General features: G+C 49.0%; 1 protein-coding gene across 2 annotated transcripts; it reads left to right on the top strand.

The window, feature by feature from the left end:
* Window positions 1-29: 29 nt before the first annotated feature.
* SNRPA (small nuclear ribonucleoprotein polypeptide A) lies at window positions 30-9,917 on the top strand. Of its 2 annotated transcripts, none has more exons than XM_036405377.2 (7): window positions 30-148; window positions 932-1,017; window positions 1,166-1,338; window positions 3,336-3,518; window positions 5,335-5,505; window positions 6,273-6,361; window positions 8,592-9,917. In XM_036405377.2, the coding sequence occupies exons 2-7, from the start codon at window positions 945-947 to the stop codon at window positions 8,749-8,751; spliced, it is 849 nt and encodes a 282-aa protein (XP_036261270.1). In that variant the 5' UTR covers window positions 30-148; window positions 932-944; the 3' UTR covers window positions 8,752-9,917. The 2 variants fall into 2 exon arrangements, with proteins under 2 accessions (XP_036261270.1, XP_036261271.1); XM_036405378.2 differs by lacking the exon at window positions 30-148 and adding an exon at window positions 274-294.
* The last annotated feature ends 2,000 nt before the right edge of the window (window positions 9,918-11,917 follow it).

Raw genomic sequence — 11,917 nt, 5'->3', positions numbered from 1 at the left:
AAGGGGCCCGCGCCGCTATTGGTTGGAAGGGCCCGCGCACGCGGTGGACGCGGTAGCGGCAGTAGTAGTAGTCGCAGTCGCAGTCGCAGTCGTTGCGGCGGCGCCGACAGTCGGTCGTGAGGGGAGAGCGGCTGAGGAGGGAGCTAAGGTGGGGTATGAGGGGAATGGAGTCGTCTTAGATGGCTTTGGGGGGAAATGAATGGGGGTTGAGGCGGGTCTGAGGGGAAGTGGGCGGGAGTTGGGCGGGTCTGAGGGATTTTTGCGGAGTCTGAGGGATAATTAGGGGGATGTCAGGTTGGTCCGGGGGGGGAAACTGGGGGGAAAAGACGGGTATCTGAGGTCGGTCGGGAATGCGTTTGGGGGCAATTGGGGTTGTTTGAGGGGCTTTTGTGGGGTGTGAGGTGGATCTGGGGCGAAGGTGAAGGGAATTGGGGAGGTTTGAGGGGGATTTGAGAGGAACTGGGGGCCTTTGAGGTGGGTGTAGGGGAATTGAGTGGTCCGAGGTGGTTTGGAGGAGCTTTGGGTGGTTTGAGGGGTTTTTGCGGGGTCTGAGGTGGAACTGGGGGGAAATGGGGGGGGGGGGGGGGAGCTCTGAGGTGAGTCTGGGCGGAAATGGGGAGATTGAGGTTGGTTAGGGGGATCTGAGGTGAGTCCGAGAAGAAATGGGGGATTTTGGAGGGAGAGGTTAAGGGAAAATAGGGGGATCTGAGGTCGGTTTGGGGGGGAATGAGGCAGTCTGAGGGGTTTGGGGAGGAGCTTGAGAGGGTCTGGAGGGTTCTCAGGTGGATTTAGAGGGCTCTGAGGGGGATTCGGAGCATCTGGGGGGTTCTGAGGTGAATTTGGGGGGTGTCTCAGGTGGGTCTGGGGGTCCCAGGGGGTGAAGGGGTCGCAGCCCTCACAGATGCCCCTTAAAGCCCTCCTGTCCCCACAGAGGAGTCCTGGCCATGGCAGTGCAGGACCCCCGGCCCAACCACACCATCTACATCAACAACCTGAACGAGAAGATCAAGAAGGATGGTGAGGGGGGTCTGGGGGGGTCTGAGAGTGTTTGTGAGTCTCACCAGGGGTTCAGGCTGTCCCTTGTGCGTCCCCACTGTCACTGTGATGTCCCTGTGTGTATCACCGTGCTGTCCCCATTGTCACCGTACTGTCACTCTGTCCCCAGAGCTGAAGAAGTCCCTCTACGCCATTTTCTCGCAGTTTGGGCAGATTTTGGACATTTTGGTGTCGCGCAGTCTTCGCATGCGGGGCCAGGCCTTTGTCATCTTCAAGGAGATGAGCAGCGCCACCAATGCCCTGCGCTCCATGCAGGGCTTCCCCTTCTACGACAAACCCATGGTGAGACAGAGACTGGGGGAAAATTCTGACATTTTGAGAAAAAACTGTAATTCTAGGGAAAAACCACCAAAATCTGACCTCAAATATCCCCAAAATCTAACTTACAATCCCTCCAAATTCACCCTGAGCACCCCAAAATTTCCTCTTCTATGACACACCCATGGTGAAACAGAAATTTTGTGGAAAAACACTGGAATGTTGGGAAAAAAATCCTGGTATTTTGGGAAAAAAACTGGTTTCCTGGAAAAAAAAACCCAAAATCCATCTGGAAATCTACCAAAAATCCCCTGGGAACAGTCTCAAATCAAACTAGGAGTCAAAGCTTCCCCTTCCATGACAAGCCCACAGTGGGACTGAAACTTAATGAAAAAAATGTGACATTCTGGGGAAAAAACCGCCAGAATCTGGCCTCAAGTATCCCCAAAATCCAACCTGTAATCCTCCAAATTCACCCTGAACACCCTAAGGCTTCCCCTTCTACAACAAGCGCATGGTGATACCCAAACCTGAGGGAAAATTGTGACATTTTGGGCAGAAAACTGACATTTTGGGCAAAAAATCCTGGAATTTTGGGGCAAATCCTTAATTCCTGGGGGGAAAACCCCCAAAATGCAGCATCAAATATCCCCAAAATTTAAGCAGGACCACCCCAAAGCTTCCCATTTTATGACAAGTTTATGGCAAAAGACAAATTCTGGGGGAAAATGCTCAAATTATGGGAAAAATCTGCAGATTTTGGGGAAAAAAACTGAATTCTTGGGGAAAAAAATTAATTTCAGCCTCAAATATCCCCAAAATCCCACCAAAAAAAATCCCCAAATCCCACTAGGAATGCACCAAAATCCAACCAGGACCTGCCCCAAAGCTTCCTCTGCTACGGCCAAACCCAGTGAGAACCAAATCCTGGGAGAAATCCCAAAATTCCTGGAAAACCCCTGAAATATAGCCAGGAATTCCCAAAGCTTTCCCTTCTATGGTAAACCCATGATGAAACCGCAAATTCAACCTGGAAGCCCCAAAATTCTGTTGGAAACTCCCAAATCCCTCTTGGAGCTCCTCCAAAATCTCTCTGAATTCCTCAGAAACTCCCAAATCCCTCTTAAATCTTTCTGAATTCCCTCAAAATCCCTCAGAAATTCCTAGATCCCTGCTAGGACTTCCTGAAATATTGCCAAATTCCTCTTGGAGCTCCCCCAAATGCCATCTGAAAATCCCCAAATCCCTCAGAACCCCTGAAAATCCCTTGGAAAACCCCAAAATCCCCCCCTCAAACCTCCTCAAATAGCCCCAAATTCCTTCTTGAAATTCCCTAAAACCCCTCAGAACCTCCCAAAATCCCTCAGAAACTCCCCAAATCCCTCAGAACCCTTGAAAATCCCTCAGAAAACCCCAAAATCCCCCTTGGAAATCCCCAAATCCCTGTTGGAACCTCTCAAATTCCTCTGAATTCTCCCAAAATTCCTTCTTGGACTTCCCAAAATTCCTCAAAAATGTCCCTAATTGCTCTTGGAACTCCCCCAGGTCCTGTCTGGAATCTCCTCAAATCCTGTAGAATCCCTGAAAATCCCATGGAAAACCCCAAAATCTCTCTTGGAACTCCCCCCAAATCCCCTCTAAATTCCCCCAAATCCCTCTGAAATTTGCAAAACCCTTTCTAGGACTTCCCAGAGTTCCTTGAAAAAACCCAAAATCTCTTTTGGAACTCCCCCAAATCCTTGAGAAAGTCTCAAATCCCTCAGAAAGCCCCAAGTCCTCCCCAGATCCCCCCAAAATCCTTGGGTACAACCCCAAAACCCCCTGAACCGTCCCGACATCCCCGCGGAATGATCCCAAATCTTCTGGAACCACCCCAAAATCCCATGGAGCAACCTCAAATTCTTTTTGGAACCTCCAAAAATCCCTTGGAAAGCCCCAAAACCCCAAAAATCCCTCTCAGAGATGCCCCGAATGCTCTGAAATCCCCCAAATGCCTCAATCCCGGGAATGTGCCGTCCCAGCGGATCCAGTACGCCAAGACGGACTCGGACATCATCGCCAAGATGAAGGGAACGTTCGTGGAGCGGGAGCGGGATCGGGACCGGGAGCGCAAACGGGACAAGCGCAAAGCCAAGGGGGGAGAGGCCCCTGGCCCCAAAAAGAGCGGGGCTGGAGCACAGGGGGCGACGCAGGGGGCAGTGCCCGTGAGTGCCGGGGGATGGTTTGATCACACTGGGGTCCTTCGTGGGATTTCTGGGATTGGTTTATGGGATTTGGGATCATTCATGGGATTGGGGTCATTTGTGGGATTTTGGGATCAGAATCAGGGCACAGGGGGTGGTGCCTGTCAGTGCCAGGAGATTTCCAGGATCATTTATGGGATTGGGGGTCATTTGTGGGATTTTGGGATCAGAATCAGGGCACAGGGGATGGGGCCTGTCAGTGCCAGGAGATCTATAGGATCATTTATGGGATTTGGGGTCATTTGTGGGATTTTGGGATCAGAATCAGGGCACAGGGGGTGGGGCCTGTCAGTGCCAGGAGATTTCCAGGATCATTTATGGGACTGGGGGTCATTTGTGGGATTTTGGGATCAGAATCAGGGCACAGGGGGTGGTGCCAGTAGGTCCCAGGAGATTTATAGGATCATTTATGGGATTTGGGGTCATTTGTGGGATTTTGGGATCAGAATCAGGGCACAGGGGGTGGGGCCTGTCAGTGCCAGGAGATCTATAGGATCATTTATGGGATTTGGGGTAATTTGTGGATTTTGTGATTGTTGCACAAGGGTCAGTGCCCATGAGTGCCAGGGTATTTATGGGATTGTTTTATGGGCTTTGGGGTCATTCATGGGATTTTTGGTCATCTGTGGAATTTTGAGATCAGAATCAGGGCACAGGGGGTGGTGCCAGTGGGTCCCAGGAGATTTATAGGATCATTTATGGGATTTGGGGTCATTTATAGGATTTGGGATTGGGACCGGGACACAGAAGGCAGTGCTCGTGAGTGCCAGGGGGATTTGGGATGGCTTTAGGGGATTTTGGGATTGTTCCCAGGGCATTTGGGATCACTACAGGGGGGTTGGGATTGTTTAGTGGGACTTTGGGATCATTTTGGGGGTGGTTCCAGGGGATTTGGGATCATTCCATTGGATTTTGGGGTGGATTTATGGGATTTGGGATTGGGGCACAGGGGACAGTGCCTGTGAGTGCCAGGAATTTGGGATTGGTTTAGGGGATTTTGGTATCAGTCCTTGGGGATTTGGAGATGTTTGGGTGGGGATTGGGGATCATTCCTGGGGAATTTGGAATCAGTTTATGGGAATTTGGAGCATTTGTGGGGAATTTTGGGGATGTTTTGGGGGATTTGCAGATGGTTCAGGATGATTTGGGATCATTTTATGGGATTTTGGGGATCGTTCTTAGGAGATTTGGGATTGTTTAATGGGGTTTTGGGATGGTTCCAGGGGATTTTGGGATCATTCCAGGGGGTTTGGGGAAAGGTTCAGGGAGATTTTGGGATTGTTCCAGAGGATTTTTGGGGATTTGTGGGGATTTGGGATCATTCCAGAGGATTTGGGGGATGGTTCTGGGGGATTTGGGATAATTTGGGATCATTCTGGGGGATTCTGGGATCATTCCAGGGCATTTGGGATTGTTCCTGGGCATTTTGGGAGGGCATGGGGGGATTTGGGGGGGGATTTGAGTTATATGGGTTCTTTGTGTGCCTTTGGGGTTATTTGGAATAATTTTGAGGTTGTTTGGTGTAATTTTGGGATAATTTGGGGTAATTTTGGGGTTATTCAGGGTAAATTTGGGATAATTTGGGGTAATTTTTCATAGTTTTGGGCAAATTGGGGGGTTTTGGGGCTGCGTGTCTGTAGGGTAATTCAGGGATAATTCCATGTGGATTTGGCATAATTTTACATTGATTTGGGATTCTCACTGTACTTTTGGGATAACTTTGGGATTCTGGCTGTGCCTTTGGAATGATTTGGGATGTGTTGGGGTCTCTCCTCAGGGGATGCCACCACTGGCGCAGCCGCCCCGGATGCTGCCGCACCTGGGGGGACAACCGCCCTACATCCCCCCCCCGGGCATGATTCCAGCCCCAGGAATGGCCCCAAATCCCGGAATTCCCCCGGGAATGGCCCCACAGCCTGGAATGGCGCCGATCCCTACCCCACAGCCCGTGAGTGACCCCAGAACCCCAGTGATTTAGAGGACTTGTGGGACTTTTGGGATGGATTTTGGTGGGATTTTGAGGGAATTTTTGGTGGGGATTTTTGGGGTGGATTTCCTGAGTTTTTTTTGGTAGGATTGAAGGGACTTGGGGGCATTTTTTTGGTGGATTTGTGAGGGTTTTAGTGGGATTTTGGTATGGATTTTTTGAATGGATTTGCAGTGGATTTTGTGGCTTTTGGGGCAATTTTTGTGCAATATTTTAAGGGGATATTTTGGATGGTTTTGAGGGATTTTTTTGGGTGGATTTTGTGTAATTTGGGGGTTTTGGGGGGGATTTTTGTGCAGATTTTTCTGCATGGATTCTGTGAGATTTTCATGGGGATTTAGTGGGACTTTTTGAAGATTTTTTCCATGAGATTTAGGGGAATTTTGGGGGTGATTTTTGTGGGATTTTTTGGAGATTTTGAGGGATTTCTGTGGGCTTTGATGCATTTTTTGTGACGATTTTTGGCATTAATTTTGTGGTCTTTTGGGTGGAATTTCGGTGAGTTTTTGGTCACAGTTGCAGAGATTTTTTGGGGGATTATTTAGAGAGATTTTTGGGGGGGGTTTGGTGGCATTTTGCACTGATTTTTATGGGTTTTTTTCCAGGATTTTGATGTGATTTTTGGGCAGATTTTATAGGGTGTATACAGCGTGACTTTAGTTAGATTTTGGGTCTGATTTGGGGCAGATTTGGTGCTGATTTCGGGGTTTTTCTCTCATTCCCCACAGCTGTCGGAAAACCCCCCGAACCACATCCTGTTCCTGACCAACCTCCCTGAGGAGACCAACGAGCTGATGCTCTCCATGCTCTTCAACCAGTGAGATCTCGGGCAATTCTGGGAATTCTGGGCAGGGTTTGGGGCATTGGGGAATTCTGGGGCTTGCAAGGGGTGGAGAGAGGTGAGGAGGGCTTTGGGCTGGATTTTTTTTTTGTTAATATCAGGATTTGGGGGGAAGTTCTGGATTTTTTGGGAGGCAATTTCTGGGTTTTTGGAGGAATGTTTCCAGATTTTTTTTTGAGGAATGTTTTTTGGGGAGTTGGATTTCTGGGGAGTTGGGTTTATTTGGGAATGGCTCTGGAGTTTTTGGGGGAAGTTCCACGATTTTTGGGCATGGTTCAGGATTTTTTTTTGGAGAAACTTTCTGGTCTGGGGGGGACAGGTTTATGAATTTTTGGGGGAACATTTCTGTGGTTTTTTTAAGAAAGTTTCTAGAGTCTGAGGAATGTTTCCAGATATTTGGGGGAACATTAGTGGATTTTGGAAGGAAGTTCCTTGATTTTGGGGAATTTTTCAGGATTTTCTGTGGGGAAAGCTTCTGGCTTTTTGGGGGGACAGTTATGGATTTTTTTGGGGAAAGATCCTCAATTTTTGAGTTTATTGAGGTTTTTGGGGGGAATGTTTCTGGACTTTTTGAGGACCATTTCTCAATTTTTGGGGGGAAATGTTTCTAGATGTTTTGGGGGGAAAGGTTTCTGGATGTTTTGGGGGACACTCCTGGATTTTTTTGGGGAGCATTTCTGGACTTTTGGGGAGTTGTATTTCTGGGGTTTTTGGGGCACACTTCTGGATTTTTGGCAATCTTTCTGGATTTTTTCAGGGAGGTTGGAGGGCGGGGGAATGTTTCTGGATTTTTAGGGAGGTTGGATTTTGGAGATATTGAACAATTTTGGGAGGGTTTTTCTGGGATCTTGGAGGAGAATTTTTGGGGGTTGGATTTTGGGGGAACGTTTCTGGACTTGGTGGAATTTTTTGGTGTCTTGTGGGATATTTCTGGATTTTGGGGGGTGTTGGGTTGTGGTTTTGGGGATTTTGAGAATGTTTAAGTGGGATTTGGAGTTGGAATTTTGATTTTGGGATGTTGAATTTTCGGAAATGTTTCGGAATTTTTGGGGTTGTTGGATTTTTGGGGAGTTGAACATTGAAAGATGTTCAGAGCATTTCCCTGGAATTTTGGGGAAATCCTGCAGGACTTTTGGGGTTCTTGGGGATATTTTGGGATTTTGAGGGACATTCTGAGATTCGCAAACCATTTTGAGAGCATTTCAGTTGGATTTTGGGGGTAATTTCCCAATACTGGGGGTTTTCCCAAACTCAGGCTCTCCCCCTTGGATTTCTCAGGGATTTCCCCAAATTCTCAGCTCCTCCTGACCCCACCCCCCCATCCCAAATTCCCAGGCATTGGGAATCCAGTAGCTCCCTAGGGGGCATTTGGTGGCATTCCTGGAATTTGGGGCAATTTTGGGATTTTTTGGGGTATTTTGAGAGGAGTCAGGTGGGGGATGCGTTGGATTTTTGGGGGAATGTTTCTGGATTTTTTTGGAGGGAAATGTTTCCAAACTTTGGGAAACGTTTATGGAGTTGGATTTCTGGGTTTTTGGGGAGCGTTGCTGGATATTTTGGGGGGCATTTCTGGATATTTGGTGCAGTTGGATTTCTGGATCTTTTGCGGGGAAAAAGCCTGGAATCTGAGGGGAAATTCTGGATATTTGGGGAGCATTTCTGAACTTTTATTGGGAGTTGGATTTCTGGAACTTTTTTGGAAGTGTTTCTGGATTTTGGGGGGGGGTAGGTGGATCTTTTTGGGAATGTTTCCAAGTTTTTTGGGGGGAATGCTTCCGGATTTTTTGGAGAAATTTTTAGGTTCTCGGGTTTTTTGGGGAATATTTCTGGGTTTTTGAGAGAAGTTTCTGGATTTTTTGGGGAACTTTGCTGGATATTTGGGAATGGTGCTGGATTTCTAAGAGAGGCTGTTTCAGGGTTTTTTGGGCGGGATGCTTCTGGATTTTTGGGGGGTACATTTCTGGTTTTGTTGGGGAACATTTCTGATTTTTTGGGGGACCATTTCTGGAATATTTTTAGGGGACATTCCCAGATTTTTGGGGAACCCTCCTGGGTTTCTGGGGGAACGTTCCCAAGTTTCTAGGGGAACATTCCGTGGCTTCCTTCTGGGGGAACACTGCCAGATTTTTTGGGGAACGTTCCCAGGTTTCTGGGAGAACAGTCCCAGATTTTTTTCAGGCTCTCCTGACCCCGTTCCCCGTCTCAGGTTCCCAGGGTTCAAGGAGGTGCGCCTGGTGCCCGGGCGCCACGACATCGCCTTCGTGGAGTTCGACACAGAGGTGCAGGCAGGCGCTGCCCGTGAGGCCCTGCAGGGCTTCAAGATCACCCAGAGCAACGCCATGAAGATCTCTTTTGCCAAAAAGTGACCCAAAACACCCCAAACCCCTCCAAAATTCCCCTAACCCCCTCCCCCCCAAAAAAAGGCCTGAAATACCCAAGATCCAAAAAAGCGCCTCAAAACTGCCCCTAAATACCCAAAACCTGTCCCAAAACACCTTAAAATCCTTCCAAGCCACCCCAAAATCCCATACAAACACCTTAAAATCCTTCCAAGCCACCCCCAAAATCCCATAGAAACACCCTAAAATCCCTCAAAACCACCCCAGAATACCCTAAATCCCATAAAACTGCTCCCAAATCCCAGAAAAATACTCCAAAATCCCAGAAAACTGCCCCAGAAATGGTCCTGGCCCTGCTCCAAACACCCCCACACCCCCACTCCCCCAGGTAAGTTCAGCTCGGCCCAAATCTTCCTTTTTTTAAACCCAAATCCTCCTTTTTCCCACCTCAAATTATTTTTTTTCCAGCCCAAATCCTTTGTGGGTTCCCAAATCCCTTTTCCCATCCCAAAATCTCCCTTTTCCACCTCAATTCCCCACCCCAAATCTTGTTTTTTTCACCTGAAATCCTTTTTTTTTCACCCCAAATCTCCTTTATCTACCCCAAATAACCCTTTTCCACCCCAAATCCTTCCCTGCCCACCCTAAATCCCCTTTTCCCACCCAAAATCTCCTTTTTTAACCCCAAATCCTCTTTTCCCACCCCAAGTGCTTCCCTGCCCACCCTAAATCCTCTTTTTCCACCCAAAATCTTTCTGCATCCTAAATCCCTCATTTTCTACCCCAATCCCCCTTTTCTCCTCCGCACCCTAAATCCCCCTTCCCCCACCCAAAATTCCTTTTTTACCCCAAAATCTCCTTTTTTCATCTTAAATCCTTCTTTTTCAACCCCACATCCCCTTCTTCCACCCTGGATCCCCATCCCAAATCTACTATCTCAGCCCCCCGGGGGCTTTTGGGGTTCCTGAGGAGTTTTTGGGGGTTTTTCCCAGCATTGTACCCAGGGTCTCTCTGCAGACATTGCACCTGGAGCTGCCCCCATCCCAGATAAGCCCAAATCCCCTTTTCCCACTCCCCCACAGGCTTCTGGGGTTCCCAAGGGGTTTTTGGGGTCTTTGCCAGCATTGTACCCAGGGTCTCTCTGCAGACATTGCACCTGGAGCTTTCCCAAATAAACCCCACTGTGCCCCCCAGGGCTGGAGTGGTTTTGGGGGGATGTTGGGGATTGGGAAGGGCGTGACCCCCCAGACTTCGGGGACTGGGGGATTTCAGCCTTAAATTTGGGGGTTGGGGTGTTTGACACCCCAGGGTTTGGGGTTTGGGGGTATTTGACCAGGATTTGAGATATGGGGGGTTTTGACCCCAGGATTTGGGGATCAGGGGATTGGACCCCAGATTTTGGGGGTGAGGAGGGTTGGACACCCCAGATATTTCAAACCCCAGGAGTTGGGGATTGGGGGTTTTAACCCCAAACTTTGGAGATTGAGGGTGTTTGGCGCCTCAGGATTTAGGATTTGGAGATATTTGACCCCACACTTTGGGAATTGGGGGTGGTGGACATCCCAGATGTTTTAAACCCCAGGATTTGGGGCCATGGAGATTGAACCCCAACATGTGGGAATTGGGGAGTGTTTGACACCCTGGGGTTTGGGGGGTTTGATCCTAAAATTTGCGTTTCAGGGTGGAGGGGGGAGGTTGACATCCCAGACTTTGGGTTTAGGGATGTTTGACCTCCCCCCCAGTGTTGGAACCCCCAGGATTTGGGGTCGGGGGCTTGACCCCAGGATTTGGGGTGTTTGACCTCCTCAGGTTTGTGGTCGGGGTTGAGATCAGAACCATTCCCTGGAAGCAGCGGCGAGATCAGGAATGGGAATGGGATCAGGAAGGGGAGACACCTCAACTCAATAATGGTCCCCGACCCCGGGGAGAGACCTCGGCCAAATCCCGGAATGGACCCATGCCCACAATCCTGGACCCCTCCCCACTCCTAGACCCCGCCCCAGTTCCAGATCATCCCCCATTCCCAGACCCTTCCCCACTCCTATCCCCTCCCTGTCACGATCCACTGTACGAACGGGGGTGGTGATGGTTTGTTAACTGATCTCAGAGTGCAAAACATAACATGGAAAGGGGATTGCAGTATCAATCAAAAACAAATGCACCTTTATAAAATGACCACAGCAAATGTGTGAAAGGAATTAGGGAAAGGAAAAAAAAAAAACATAAAAGAGGGGGAGAAAGAGAGAGGGAGTATAGCTACCAAAGGTGGAGAGACGCAGTCCTCGTAGTCCAGCCCATAGAGTTTGCCTAGCCACGTTGGGATGGTCTCAAAAGTCCTGGTTAACTCAAAGTTCTGTTATAGTCCATTGCTGAGGGGGGAAACAGATCTTGAAATGGCTGAGGGGGAACAGATACAATCAAGAAGAAGAAGTCTATTGAAATTGCTGAGGGGGAAAAAGGTATTGAAGACGGGTACAGACAGTCCATGTTCTCAGCAGGATAAGTCAGTATCAGCAGTGAGTGGGACCCACTGTTTCAGGACTGCTTTCTGGGGGAAACCAGTCTAGGTCCAGTGAACACATCTGTAGGCAACACTCAGCAGGCATCCTGCTTCAGTCAGGCCAGCACCCCTGCATCAGAATTACAGGTGTCTCAGTCTCAGTCCTTGGTAGGGGGGCTTCAATCTCGGTGCCTCATGGTGGTAGTGGAGATGAAGGATTTTCCATGGGGGGGCTGCCAAAGTTGCCCCAGCAAGTTCATCTGGCCAAGAGGTGGGAAAATTCCTGGTCTATTGTCGTGAAGCAGGTGCAAGCATATAGGCCGGGTCGCCCTTTGGCAGGCCCTGCTAGAAGCAGTCACTGAAGACACAGCTGTGAACAATCACTTGGCAGGCCAGAATTCTGCTCAGGGGCCTCAGGATTTTTGGTGTTCATCCATTACTGGCAGGCCAGAATTCCGATCAGGATCCTCAGTGTCCCGATGTCTGTCCTGGGGATGGATGGTCGTGAGGTAAATGAGGAGAACTTCAGATCATCTCATACCAGCCGGTGACTCATGACAATCTTCCAAAGGTCTTCATCAGCAGGGTTCCATAGTATTGTTGCAAAGTCTTCAGGACTTGTCAAACGTTGGTAGCATATCCCGGAAAACAGAGACAGTATGTAGAGAGAGAAAGAGAAAAGAAGGAAAAGAA

The sequence above is a fragment of the Molothrus ater genome, chromosome 37, assembly GCF_012460135.2.
Source record: "Molothrus ater isolate BHLD 08-10-18 breed brown headed cowbird chromosome 37, BPBGC_Mater_1.1, whole genome shotgun sequence".
Classification (NCBI taxonomy): domain Eukaryota; kingdom Metazoa; phylum Chordata; class Aves; order Passeriformes; family Icteridae; genus Molothrus; species Molothrus ater.
This window is presented reverse-complemented; position numbering and strand designations above follow the sequence as displayed.

Bases quoted from the DNA above. Each gene is read 5' to 3' on its own strand.
- SNRPA (XM_036405377.2), top strand. From the start codon at position 945: ATGGCAGTGCAGGACCCCCGGCCCAACCACACCATCTACATCAACAAC. The intron at 1,018-1,165 runs GTGAGGGGGGTC...CTCTGTCCCCAG, and splicing joins CGAGAAGATCAAGAAGGATG to AGCTGAAGAAGTCCCTCTAC. The intron at 5,506-6,272 runs GTGAGTGACCCC...CATTCCCCACAG, and splicing joins CGATCCCTACCCCACAGCCC to CTGTCGGAAAACCCCCCGAA.